The sequence below is a fragment of the Emys orbicularis genome, chromosome 5 (assembly GCF_028017835.1).
Source record: "Emys orbicularis isolate rEmyOrb1 chromosome 5, rEmyOrb1.hap1, whole genome shotgun sequence".
NCBI lineage: Eukaryota > Metazoa > Chordata > Testudines > Emydidae > Emys > Emys orbicularis.
Genome location: NC_088687.1, coordinates 33,337,966 through 33,352,001, shown reverse-complemented (window position 1 = coordinate 33,352,001; position 14,036 = coordinate 33,337,966). Strand labels below are relative to the sequence as shown.

General features: G+C 44.6%; 1 protein-coding gene across 1 annotated transcript in view; it reads left to right on the top strand.

Annotated features, from left to right (window-relative positions):
* The first annotated feature begins 831 nt into the window (after nt 1-831).
* Nucleotides 832-14,036, top strand: part of NPNT (nephronectin) — a 90,907-nt gene continuing 77,702 nt past the window's right edge. Inside the window, exons 1-2 of the mRNA XM_065405355.1 lie at nt 832-905; nt 3,342-3,442. Coding sequence (XP_065261427.1) covers nt 832-905; nt 3,342-3,442 — 175 coding nt within the window. The remainder of the gene's footprint in view (nt 906-3,341; nt 3,443-14,036) is intronic.

Here is a 14,036-nt window from a genome sequence, read left to right as displayed (position 1 = left end):
GATTGAGGGCATTCAGTACCTGCTTAGCACCTTGCAAAATCAACCTTCCTTATAATTAAAAAAAAAAATCATCCTCCCTAAATGGCTCGGGCTGAGATTCTGTGAGGTGCAGCACAGCCGGGCAAAGCCCATTGAAAATGGAGGGGGTGGGGCGGGCGGCGGTGGCTTTAAGCCCATCCAATTCGGGGCTGCTGCAGCCCCTGGCGGGAAGTTAAACGAAACCCTGCAGCCGCAGGTGTTTGGGTAGCGCCGTTTGGTAGGAGCCATTTGTACAGAAGCTCTGTCGTGGCTTTAATCGCTGCCAGGTGCATTGAAGAAGCAACGTGGTAGGGAGCAGCCCTTTTGCCCAGCAGGGGCTGTTACGATCATGGAGCGCCGACACCGTGCTTGGCCCCGGGTGCACAGTGCTACCCCCGAAGGCTGCAGGCGGGAGAGTGCCTCTCTCTCACTCCCTGAGCAAGGCCGAGCGCAGGGGCTCGCTGGAGCTCGGGGTTTGGGCTGGACGCCACGCCGCTCCCTTCGCGTCCCCGGCCGGCCCGACTGCGCCCCTGCAGGCTGCCGGCGGCGCTGCCTCGCCCCCTGCACCGCCTGCCCGCCGGGAGGGAGCGCGAGGGGCTCGCGGCTGCCGGAGACCTGCTGCAGCGGCCGGGCGGCTCCCACAGCAGCCGGGATTAGCACCAGCCGGAGGCCCCCGCAGTTCAGTTTTCAGCGGGGCGGAGGGCGGCGCTGCGAGTGCCTGAGAGAGGAGCGGCGAGCAGCTGTGCTGCCGGGCATCCCTCCTCACGCCGCCGCTCGAGCAGCAGCCCCGAGACTTTTGTGCTCCTTCCAAACATGGATTTATTCTTCCTGAGGTTACTCGCGGTGGCCTGGCTTCACCTGGAGGCTGCGGCGGAGTTTGACGGAAGGTAAGGCGCGCCTTCGGGGAGAGACCCCCCTCGCCAGCACTGCTCTGGCCGGTGCTCCCAGGGGAGGCAGGTCTGTGGGGAGATTTCCCTGGAGGTTTTGGTTATAACAAAATGTAACGAAAAGCACCTGCTCTCAGGCTCGTGGGGGAGAGAGAAAGGTACAGGGCTGACACCTTGCAGGCACTTGAACTGCGGGGATCTGAGTTGTGCAGTGGAGTTGATAGAGACACCTGTGAAGCCCGAGAGACTAGCCATTCAGCTCTCTGAGACTCTGGCAGAGCCAGTCCTGAACACTTTGCATCTAAACATAGTCATAAGTTTTCAGTGGAGAGATCCAAACCTATTTTTTCCCCTCGTGGTGGGAAGCTAAGAAAAAGAACTAAGGCAAACTCAACAGTGATTGTCAGGTCATAAACAAGTTAGTCTCATTGTTTGTACCTTCAGTTTAGCAAATGATTGAACAGCAGCAATTCATTGTCCTCTTTTGAAAGTTTGACTTACCTAATGGCAGGATTTTATTTTTTCTAAAGATAAATCTATGATAGACAAAAGTGAAGAACTGAATAAACTCTTTTTACATGTGTGGTGGAGGGATGAGATTTACATCTTGTTTTTCTTTCCACCACTAAAAAATTGTGTCCACCCCAGATTTAACCTTCACGAGTCTCTCCCGCCCTTTCACACTCATATATATTAGTGTTAAAATAATTCTGAAAAGCTATACATATAATATTAGTGTCTTATATGAACATATCTCAGATGTAAAGAGATATGCATGCTATGACAGGTTTGAACAACTCCAGAGTTCTTTTAACTTTATTATGCAGCTGATACTCCTACAGGCTACATCAGTACAGCTGAAAATTCCAACCTGTGTATTATCTATGTATAATTTATCACAACAAGTCCTGGATGATTTGATCCTTTAGAGGGTCATTAAAAATGTATGTAGAAGGTCTGACTGATGCAAAGCATTCTCACTTTTGGAGAGTGGAGTTCAAACTAGGGTCAAAAACAAGTGAAGCCTTGAGGTTTTAGCCTCCAGTGGAACCCTCTCTACATTCTCTCTTCTCCACTCTTCTTCCCCATTCCCCAAGCCAAAAAAAAAAAAAAAGCACACCTGGCTGTCATAAAGCTTACTGTGGTTTTGAAATGAAGACTGAATTGGTTTCTTGCTTCTCAAGACTTCGTTGACAGAGGTGAACTAGCTGAGGCTAGTGAGAAGTAACACACCCTCTTGCACATCACCTGGCATAAAGCAGTTTAAAGAGGTATGAGGCTTGGTAGGCTGTCTTTCATGGCATCTAAATTATACACATTTTATTTATTTATACAAAGCGTGTGTGTGTGTGTGTGTGTGTATATATATATATACACACACACACACACACACACATTTTGTATGTATATGTGGCTATAAATTAAGTGTTCTTGTATATAATTTTTGTTACATCATCAAGTGCTTATGGACATATACTGCAAGATTTTTGTTTTAAAAATGCTTCCTATAACATACAAACCAAAAGTAGTGCCAAGAGGCATTTAAACAATGTACTGTATTGAGAAAAAAAATTACAACAAGTTTAAACATGAATCTAGATAAATGAAATGTGAAAATGAGTGTTGAGGTGAAGGAATGTGTGTAATCAGTATTGTTAAACTGTGTCAAATGTAGTGAAATATTTAAACAGAAATCAGGGAGTAGTTCATGTATAATGAAAGACTGAATAGGTTTTCAAATGAAAACACTAACTATGCTTTACTGTACATGGAAATCAATTAACATGTACATACCAAATATTTATTTTTATAATTTGTTCAAATAGTGTTTTTTCTTGCTTTGTTTTACATTGTTATTAAAATGTACTAATTTGATGACATTGCTTTCTGAATGTTTAAGACTCCAAATGTAACCTAATTCATTTCATAGGGACGAGGCAAAAAAAAAAAAAAAAAATTAAACTCCCCTTTTCCCATTATTGCCTGTTTGCAAGACAGAAACTTGTCTTAATTTCTGATATCTAGGACAGGTTTCAAACTTAGTCATTAGTTCAGATTTGTGAAATCAAAGTTGAAACACTGTTGATGAAAGTTTATTACTTATAAATTTTGTAAAATTCAGATATCTGATATTGCTTATGACCATCCTGTGAGTGGCAGCAGTGAGCATGCTACAAAGTATATTAGATGCTGCTATTTCTGGTTTTAAAATGTCTCTTCAGTTAACACCCCCCCACACACACACACACTGTCCGAGTTCTACACTAGGACAGAAAATGTTTTCACCCTACACGCTAATATTAAAGCAGCTATGTTAACCAGAAAGATACTTATTTTAAAAAATAACATGGATTTTCTTTAGAAAGGATTTATGAATTGTAGATAAGGGTGGTTTGTTTTTTTTCTTGTTTGTTTTTTTTAAACTATCTTGTGCAGGTGGCCCAGACAAATAGTCTCCTCTATGGGATTGTGTCGGTTTGGAAGTAGAATTGATTGCTGCTGGGGCTGGGCCCGTCAGTCATGGGGGCAATGCCAACGTGAGTATCATCACTGCTGGGGCTTTTAGTCACTTAGAAGGGGCTTGTACACACCTATAAATAGCTTTCACATATTCACATACACACATAATTGCAGGGTTTCTGACATAAATGGGGCATATTTAAAGGGACACGGTCAGGTTAAAAAAACATATATTTTAAGAAGCAATTTGTGTTATTAATAGCACCATAGATAATTAAAGCTGAAAGAAATATTGAATCTAATTTACTCTTTTGCTGTTAATACTGTTGGTTGGTGTATTTTTGCATTAAATTTTGTTTAGGCAATGAAAATAGACTAGTCAGTTTCTCTTTTGTTTCTCATCAATTTTACTTTCTGGCTCTCATGCCCTAACAGAGGGCTGCAGTGTTTTGGTTTGCAAAAACTGCAGGGAGGAAATATTTACATCCCAGGGAAAACAAACTACCTGTTTCTGGAATTTGAACAAAAACATCTTGGAAATGTTCCTTATTGGTGTTAGGTTAAAGCCTTCTTTTATAACCCAATCTATGGGTTTAAATCAACCTGACAGTGTCCTTTTAATAGATCACATATTAATAGAGACATATCTGAATTTTTTGCATTGTTATAATCCTTGTTATAACTATTGATAATCATATAAATAAGACTTCATTAAATCAATTTTAAAAATAGCATTACACTGGTAACCAGAGCAATACAAAAGTGCTGATTTTTTCCAGGGTGGCAGAAGGAGATCTCAGTTACATTTATAGGTTTTCGTCCTGAAAACACTTAATATATACTTAACTCGTGAGTAGTTTCCCATAGGTATTTGCAGGATCAGACCTTTGGAAACTTTTGCATTTTGATCCAGCTTGCAAAATTAGATGAATTTCTGCTAAACAATATACAAGCAGAGCTAAGAGGTGAACATTGATTACTGCTCATTTTGCAGTGCTGTGAAAGAAAGTGGCAGCGGAGATCCCAATCTAGTCTCTAAGCAAAGGTTTTGGTCAAATCTGTAAATAACAATAATAGTTACCCCTTATAAAGGGAGAAGGTTAATACAATCCAGCATTTAATGGATAATAAAAAGGTGACTAATTAAAAATAGATGTAAAGTGCTGTTGGAATATAACAAGCATGGAATTCTATTTAGCACCTATGGGCTCACATCATCAGTCCTTTGGATTTTAGAACTGCAGTTTGTAAGAGAAATAGTCATTTCCCTGATATAAACATTTGTAAAGGGAAGGATTGCACCCAGAGGTAATATAATCTATGGCCATCTTTTATAACACAAATATACAAATTAAAATTAAACAGAGAGCATGTGTGTCATACTACAAATACTCTAAGCAGCAAGGCATAAGTGAGTTTTACTATATTTAAATAGTATTTAGTTCTCCTGATTTCCCCTTCACCAGCTAAGTTCTCACTTTTGTTGTGACAATGAGCTCAGCTCATCACAGTGGCAACATTCAGATTGAAACCAATCTGTATTTCATATTTGACCTTCAATTCCCCACCACTGCCAATTCTGCTTTGATGTACATCCTGTATTATAGTTTCAGGAAGTGAATGGCTCATGGTGATAATGGCACAAAATACATAACTAACAGTGGAAAGTGAATTTTTATTGCCCCATAGCAAAAAGTGATGAGCTTAATTCTTTCAGCTTTGTGTATAGTTGGCATGAAAATGTCCCTACAGTTCTAGAAGTAAAATGTGATACTGTCTTGAAAGTTACAGTGTTGCTGTCATAAAGCAATTAGCAGCTATGAAATGGGAGGGTGAAAGAGTCCCTCATTCTGTCTCTTGGCAGCATGGAAGACATCACATAAACTTTAAAGATTTCTCCCCCTTTTCCTTGTGGTCTGTATTCTCTTTAAGTGTGTATGTTCCATGTTTCAGAATTATGGTAGTGTTCTGAATATGTTTCAAAGACACAATTAACAATTTTCTAACAAACTAGAAGAGTATTCCATCTCTAAATCATACTTTCATAATATTTCTTATTTAGTCACAGCAGCTGTTTTTAGTTAACCCATAAATTGTCCTTGAAAATCTGACATTATATATCTTTCAAAATCATACTGCTTAGATTTGATTCAGGCACAGAGTCAAGTCTGAAATTATTCTATGGCAGGAGTAGGCAACCTATGGCACGTGTGCAGAAGGCGGCACGCGAGCTGATTTTCAGTGGCACTCACACTGCCTGGGTCCTGGCCACCGGTCTGGGGGGCTCTGCATTTTAATTTAATTTTAAATGAAGCTTTGTAACCTGGTCCTCGCCGGCCTAGGCCCCAAAAACGCCCAGAGACCAACGGAGGTGCAGCACCCGTGTCCTTTTATTGTTTGTGTCCGTTCCCACCACCTACTATTTACAAATATTTACAGAGACCAACACTCTTGGAGACTACTAGCTTCCCAGCCAGCAGGGATCTAGAGCCCACGCTCCTCCCTTTCCTGTCTTCCCCCCACTTCCTGTCTCTTAGCCAGCTTTATAGGGCAGGCTGGCTCCCCAGGCCTGCAGGTGGATCCCCTCTGGTAATTAGGGTGTGGCCCCTCAGCCAGCCCAACTAACCCTTTTCCCTCTGGAACAGGGCTAACAGGGGCCTGGCTTGTTTCTCCTAGCCAGCACCCTGTTACAAGCTTCTTAAACATTTTAAAAACCTTATTTGCTTTACATACAACAATAGTTTGGTTAAATATTATAGACTTATAGAAAGAGACCTTCTAAAAATGTTAAAATGTATTACTGGCACGCGAATTAGAGTGAATAAATGAAGACTCAGCACACCACTTCTGAAAGGTTGCTGACCCCTGTTCTAGGGACTTCTTTTTTAAAAGGAAGTTAATAATTATCGATGGGCCTCCCTTTACTTATTTATTAATTGACATGTCTAAGTGACTTTGTGGGCATGCTTTCAAGTCTACTTATGAAATTTTCAGAATAGCAAACAAAAGCCCATTTTCCACATATCTTCTGTTTCAAACTCTGTGGAATATTTGGTATTTTATTCCTGATATCACTGCTTCCAACAGAGTTAATGGGAAAGTATGTCAAGGCTACAAAATTATTATTATCATTACTTATTTAACTGCAAGGAGGCATCTGATCCTAATGCTTTTAGAATTCAATCATAGAAACAAAAGGATTCCGATGCTTCCTACATGTGTATTTCATGAACTATGGGGAAAATGGTTATATTGTTTTCATACACACAAGTAACCATATTATTTCAGTCTAAATTTTGTATTAGAATTTTATTTTAGATTAAGGAAAATAACAAAACAAGGAAGAACAAAAGCTAAGTGTTCATGAGATAATGCATAGTTAGTATTGTCTCTGTAACATGCCGCATCAACTATGCCTGACAAAATGGCAGCAGTTCCTACAGCCCACCAGTTTTCAATATTTACAGATGTAGTACAAAGAAAACAGTTGCATAGCTAAACCCATCCTTTCTGATGTCATGGTCTCTCTCTGCTGTCTGTTCACACGATGCTACTTATTGCTTTCATTACTGGATGGTACACCCTTCCCCTTTTGCTACTGATTCTGTTTTTGAATGATGTTAAAAGCTTAGAAACATTGACTGGCTGCAGTTCTGATGTCATTATTTGGGTGGCATTATATTATAAGGGGCGGCTCTGTTGCAGCAAGCGCATCTATACTAATCCCCACTACATAAATCTTTCATTTTTTTTCTGTTTGGATTTTGGAATTGAATAGGGATGACGTCATTCATAGTGACTGTAAGAACTTTTTTTTTTCAGATTCCCTTTAAAATATTTTGTAGACTAAAATGGGGGCAAAGATCCCTCCCCCTTCTCTCTTCTGCCATATTTTTGAAAACATAAAACTCCAAACCCATCATTTAATCTTCTTCACTCTCAACTAGCTTTTCAAAAGAGCTCAAAGATGGATTTTTCAGTGCTCCATGCCCACATTTGGGGCCACATTTTCAAAGGAGCTCAGCACCTAGCAGCTCCCATTGAGATACTTATGGCCAAATGACTTCCAACATGCTGAGCTCTTTTGAAAAACTGACAATTCCTTTTGGTGCTTAAATGGGAGCCGAATTCTTGTGCGGGATGGGGAGGAAATCTGGCTGATTATGGATGCTGAGTCCTTTTGAAAATTCTGTCCTGTAGCTCATGATGGGAGGTTAAACTAAATGAAAGTGAATCTTTCTGGTGCAGGCAGCTAAATTGCAAATCTGCCCCCAGCTATCCATTTCAGGGTGGTGGTGTTCAATATGAGAGATCAAGCTGGCATAGAAAAAGGCAATCCAGGCCTTGCTGGGAACTTTCAGACTTTTTACTGTACAGAGGGAAATCACCTGCTCCCATTATGGTAAAATAAAACTCCCAGTGAGAGCAGAATCTCTCTCTATGAGCAGGGCTCTCAATATGCACAGGGCTTCTTCTACTAGCCATGTGTTTTCTTTGCCACTTCTCAGCCCACTATTAGGTGGAACAAATCTCATTTATGCAAAGACAAAAAGTACTGAGTCAGAATTAAAAATAAACTAACAACGGACCAGACTCAGAAGTGAGAAGGAAGTCTACAGGGAGTTAAAATTGGGGTAACTTTAGGGTGACCATATTTCCCTATGCTGAATACAGGGCACCTGGTAAAATTACTCATATTCAAGCGAGTTCAACGGCAATCAATCAGAACTATGCAGTACAACATTCAAATTAACATCAAGCTGACTGAGCCCCCATTTAAAAAAAAATACTGCGTAGTTGGATTCTTTTTATTTGCCTTCTTATCTTTAAGGCTTTAGGGTTCACACAGGGAAGGGTGACATACACAACCCGACCCTCCCCCTCCAGATGGGGAGGGGTGACCGACTGAACTGACCATCCCTGCCCGGCACTCTCTGCCCTCCATGCCTGGCTGGGCCCCGGGACAGACCCGCCTCTCCCGGTACCTGACACCGTGTCTTCCCAAGGCAACACTTGGGGGTGGGCGGGGGGAGGGGAGGGCGCGTGCAGGGTCACATGCCCTCCCCTCCCCAGATTTCTGCCATGGTTCACACCAGAATGTGGCCAGCAGGAGCATTTCGGCACTATGTGGGAGGGAAGGGACGGGAGCTGCTTCCAGCCGCAGGGGAGGATGAGGGGGAAGGGATGACCTGGCCTGTGTCTTTGCAGAGCTTATCTCTTCTCCTTCAAGTGTTGTCCCTGTGAGTGCTCCACTCCAGGTCAAAGTGTGTCCCTGCGCCTTCAATCGGAGATTTTTGCAGCAGTTCCCATACGGGCCACGCACACGTGGTGCCTGCCTTGCACGCTGTCACGTGCACGGCCCGGACTCCTCAGTTCCTTCTCTACCGTCCCTGTCCAGAGACAGAGTTTAGCAGTCCCACTAGTTTCACTCTTCATAGCCTTTATTTAGATACAGTTCTAGTAGTTAATTAGTTTTTGTTACTTATTTAGATACGTTTTAGTTATTACTTACCTCCTATTTAAAAAAAAAAAAATTCTTTACCTCAGAGTTAGTGACTCCCAATATACCTGGTTGTCCAGGCCTCAAGAGATGCATGACATGCAGAGACGCCATCCCCATCCCTGATGGCCATTTTCAGTGCGTACAATGTTTGGGGGAATCCCATGTACCCAAAAAATGCGTACACTATTTAAACTTAAAGCGCGGACCCACAAGGACAGTGACCTGAGACTGCAAAAGTCCCTCAGACCCGCATTGGACCCGGGCCAGCAGTCTTCCTCCCGACAGAATTAAGTGCCGAAATCCTCAAAGATAAAAAAATGGCAAAGAAATGACTGGCTTTCTCCCCTCTCAGGGGGCACACATCTTCCAAGCAGTGGCTGACGACTTTGGCTATGTCAGTGCTGGCCGCTCCACGGCTCAGCACATACACTTCTTCAGGCACCTCCAGCACCAACTGCATGTCAGCGGCCACACGCTCCAGTGCCGAGGCTCAAGGCTTTGAGTTGCCCGCCTCCAATGTGGCACCGTCGGTTACCGACAAGAAACCTGTACTGACTAGTGTGACGGCACTGATGCCACAAACTACTGCTGCAGCACCTGTGCTCCCTGTGACATACTTCTCAACGCCGACTCCGCGCGTGACCCCCCCAGGGTCTATAGCACCTATACCATTGGCACCGGCTCAGCACGTGGTGCCTACGGTGCAGATACTGCCTCAGGCAGCTACATCGGCTCAGCACAGAGAGCTGCCAGTACTGACTGCGCCTCCTGCATCGGCACCGTCTCAATACACAGCGCCTCACATGCCTATAGTGAATCACCATTCAGCACTGTCAGCTGCCGCACCACCCCAGTTTCTCCACCATAGAGACCTGGCTATCTCTCCCACCCCAGAGACTCCTCTACTAGGCACTGACCTCTCACCGGGACCGTCGGCACCTTACTTACAACTAGCTCCTGCCCCTTCACACCTCTCGAGTGAGGAGGAGGAGGATGTGGATGGCATTTTTGTCTCCACACTATTCTTCCCCTGTTAAGACACCTGTGACTCAGGGACATCTTAGATCCCACTCCTCATATATCAGGGAATTCGCACCCTGGTATGGCCACCCATGGATGGGACCACCCTTGGATGGGACCACCTGTACCCTTCCCTGGCCAATGGCCATGCTGGAATCCCTGGGAATCTTATAAGAAACATTATCGCACTTGTCCTACCTCACGCAGAGAGGATCTTAGATCTCCTCCCCAAACAATGATGCCGAGCTACGAGACAAACCAACAGCTCAGCAAGCGGAGGACATTGCACCTGACTAATAAACTCCAACTAATAAACACTCATCTGTCTCGCCCAAGGAGGCTCTTATGCCTCCGCCACCAACAACAGCTGACGATTTCACACACTTACAGGACTTGTTTAAAAGAGTTGTCGATGAGCTCAAGATCACTCTTGAGGAAGTGTCTGAACACCAACACGAGCTTACCGAAATTTTACAACCTGTCACCTCTTCCAAAATAGCATTTCTGATCAATGGGGCCATCATGGAACCAGCTAAAACCGTATTGCAGACCCTGACCACTATACCCCCAACCTGCAGGAGAGCGGACCGCAAATATTACATCCCCTCCAAAGGTTCCTTGTTTCTCTTTACACACCTGTTGCCCAATTCGTTGCTGGTTGAGGCGGCCAACCAGGAAAATAAACAGCAATATTTCTCGTCTATCCCATCTGATAAGGATAGCAAGAGGATGGACTTATTTGGCTGCAAAGTGTATTCATCTTCCACCTTACAATTTAGGGTGGTGAACTATGTGTCTCTATTAGCAAAGTATGACCACAGGAACTATGCTAAATTCATGGAATTTATTAATGACATTCCTGAGGACAAGTGGCGATAATTTAAAGCCGTGGTCTCTGAGGGACAGATGATATCCCATATGGCTCTTCAGGCTGCATTTGATGGTGCTGACATGGCTGCCAGATCCACAGCCATTGTCATGCGGTGGGCCTCATGGTTCGGTTCCTCCTCCTTCCCACAGGAGATACAGAGCACTATTGAAGATCTTCCTTTTGATGGCGAGAAACTATTTGCAGCAAAAACGAAGAACCTAACAATGACGCTTCTCACCATCCACAGCGTGTCAACCCCCTCCACCGAACAAGCAGATTTGAAGCCTTGGTCAAGGGTATAGAAGACCTCCCACCCACTCCAGCGCCTACTGCAACCATCCATCCTTTTGGACACCATCTGCTCCCATTCCTCACCAACTGGGAAGCTATCACTATGAGCAAATGGGTCCTAGAAATCATCTAATTGGGCTATATCAACCCCTTCCTCTCCATGCCTCCCACCCACCCTCCCTCCCCATCCCTCTTCATGGACCCTTCTCATGAACACTTGCTCCGTCAGGAGGTGCACCATCTTGTACAACTAGGAGCAGTGGAGCGGGTACCCACTCAACACCGAGGGAAAGGATTTTATTCCCGCTATTTCTTCACCGAAAAGAAAAGTGGGGGGATGGCGACCTATTCTCGATCTTCAACAACTAAACAGGTTCGTCAAGAAACAAAAACTCAGGATGGTTACACTGTCAACAATCATTTCGGCGTTGGAGCAGGGAGATTGGTTTTCAGCCCTCAACCTGCAAGATGCGTATTTTCACGTCACTATACACCATGCCCACAGATGCTTTCTCAGATTTGTGTTGGGCGTGGATCATTACCAGTACAGGGTTTTGCCCTTTGGCCTTTCATTTGTCGTCATGAACGCATGCCTGTACATTCGATGCCTACAGAGCTGGCTAGCCAGTCTACATACCCAACGTGCACAGACTAAGCAGACTGCTAACTATGCCCTCAAAAGTCAAAGATTTGCTCATATGGTGGACCCTTCCTCTCAACCTGTTTTTTGGGGTTCCCTTCCTGCAGGATCCTCCCTCCATTATCATCATGACAGATGCATCCCTCACCGGCTGGGGAGCACACATGGACCATCTCACGACTCAGGGCCTCTGGTCTTCTACAGAAACCACGCTTCATATTAACCTGCTAGAGCTCCGAGCTGTCCGCAATGCCTGCCTCCATTTTCTTCCCCTCATCAAGAACCACAAGATCAGAGTCATGACCGTTGACATATCATGTATGTTTTCTATAAACAGACAAGGGGGAGCTCAATCCCACTCCCTGTTCAACCAAGGCTATAAAATTTTGGAACTGGTGCCTCCAACACAATATTCACATCTGAGAACCTGGGAGGTGTGAGGCTGAGAACACTATGGCAGATGAGCTCAGTCGATCCTTCCCCCTCCATCATGAGTGGGAGCTAAACGACACCATTCTACATGACATTTTCCAGAGCTGGGGCTATCCCCCACTGGATCTCTTCACAACTGCAATCCACAAGAAATGTCCATTCTGTTCCAGAGCAAGTCTGGGAGAGAATTCTCTGGGATATGCATTCATGATCACTTGGCCTGACACTCTGCTGTATGCATTCCCACCAATACCTCTGCTGAACAGAGTGGTACAGAAAATAAGGACAGATAAGTCCCAGGTCATTCTAATAGCTCCAACGTGGCCCAGGCAACCGTGGTACCCCTTTCTAACAAGGATGTCCGTCCATCCCCCGATCTCGCTTCCCCCACTCCCCAACCTACTATCACGACGCAGGGGCCAGTTATATCACCCCAACATAGCGATGCTCCACCTCAAAGCATGGCTACTCAATGGCTCTCTAATGAGGAACTAGCATGCTCAGTACTACCATGCGCACTACCTATCTGCAGAAATGGAAAAGGTTCACCACTTCAGACACACCCCTCCAGCTTCCGCCCCTCTTCCACTGATTCTAGACTACCTTCTAGAACTCAAAGTAGCTGGGCTTTCTCTTAGCTCGGTAAAGGTTCACCTAGAGGCAATCACAACATTCCACCACAAGGTATATAACGCTACTGTTTTTTTGCCCATCCTGTTACCAAAAGCTTCCTCAAAGGTATCCAAACGCTCTACCCAGACGTAAGACCACTGGCAGAGCCATGGGACCTACACCTGGCCCTCAAAGCTTTGATAAACCCTTTGAGCCCTTGGCTACCTGCTCCTTTTTACACTATCCATGAAAACTGCTTTCTTAGTAGCAATTACATCCACCAGATGTGTGGGAGAACTTGGAGTGCTGATGGCCGAACCTCCATATACTGCCTTCTTCAGAGACAAAGTTACATTCGTACACATCCTAAATTCCTTCCTAAGGTGCATTCATCCTTTCACCTAAACGAACCTATTCACCTACCAACATTCTTCCCAAAACCACATGCTAATGCATTTGCACACGCTTGACGTTCATAGAGTGTTATCCTTCCATCTTGATAGAACGAAGCCATTTAGACAGATCCTTAGGCTCTTTATAGCTATCACTCAATGATCTCAGGGCAAAGCGATCTCCACCCAGACACTATCCAAATGGATAGCAGACTGCATACGTCTGTGTTACCAATTGAAATGAGTCCAACCTCCTGCGGCAATCAAGGCACACTCTACTAGATTCGTGTCCACTTCCGTAGCATTTTTCTGCAACATCCCGCTTTCCGGCTTATGCAAGGTGGCCACCTGGGCTTCAGACCTTATGTTTGCTAAACATTATACTCTCACGCAGAGTCCATCATTGGACACCCGACTAGGTCGCACTGTCTTATCAATAACTTTCTTACCAGATTTGAAGTCCGGACCATTCTAAGAGATACTGCTTTTCAGTCACCTGGAGTGGAGCACCCACAGGGACACCTCTCGAAGGAGAAGAGGAGGTTACTTACCTTGTGCAGTAACTGATGTTCTTCGAGATGAGTGTCCCTGTGGGTGCTCCAATACCCACCCTCCTCCCCTCTACTTCGGATTTTGGAGCAGGCTTCATTGTAGAGAAGGAACTGAGGAGTCCGGGCTGTGCACGTGCTGTTCAAGCACTGACAGCGTGCGAGGCAGGCACCATGCATGTGCAGCCCCGTACGGGAACTGCTGTGAAAATTTCTGTTTGAAGGTGCAGGGATGCATCTTGACCTGGATGGAGCACCCACAGGGACACTCATCTCGAAGAATGTCAGTTATTACATAAGGTGAGTAGCCACCTCTTCTCTTTCTCTCTTTCCCCCCCCCCCCCACCCTTGCCTGTGACTGG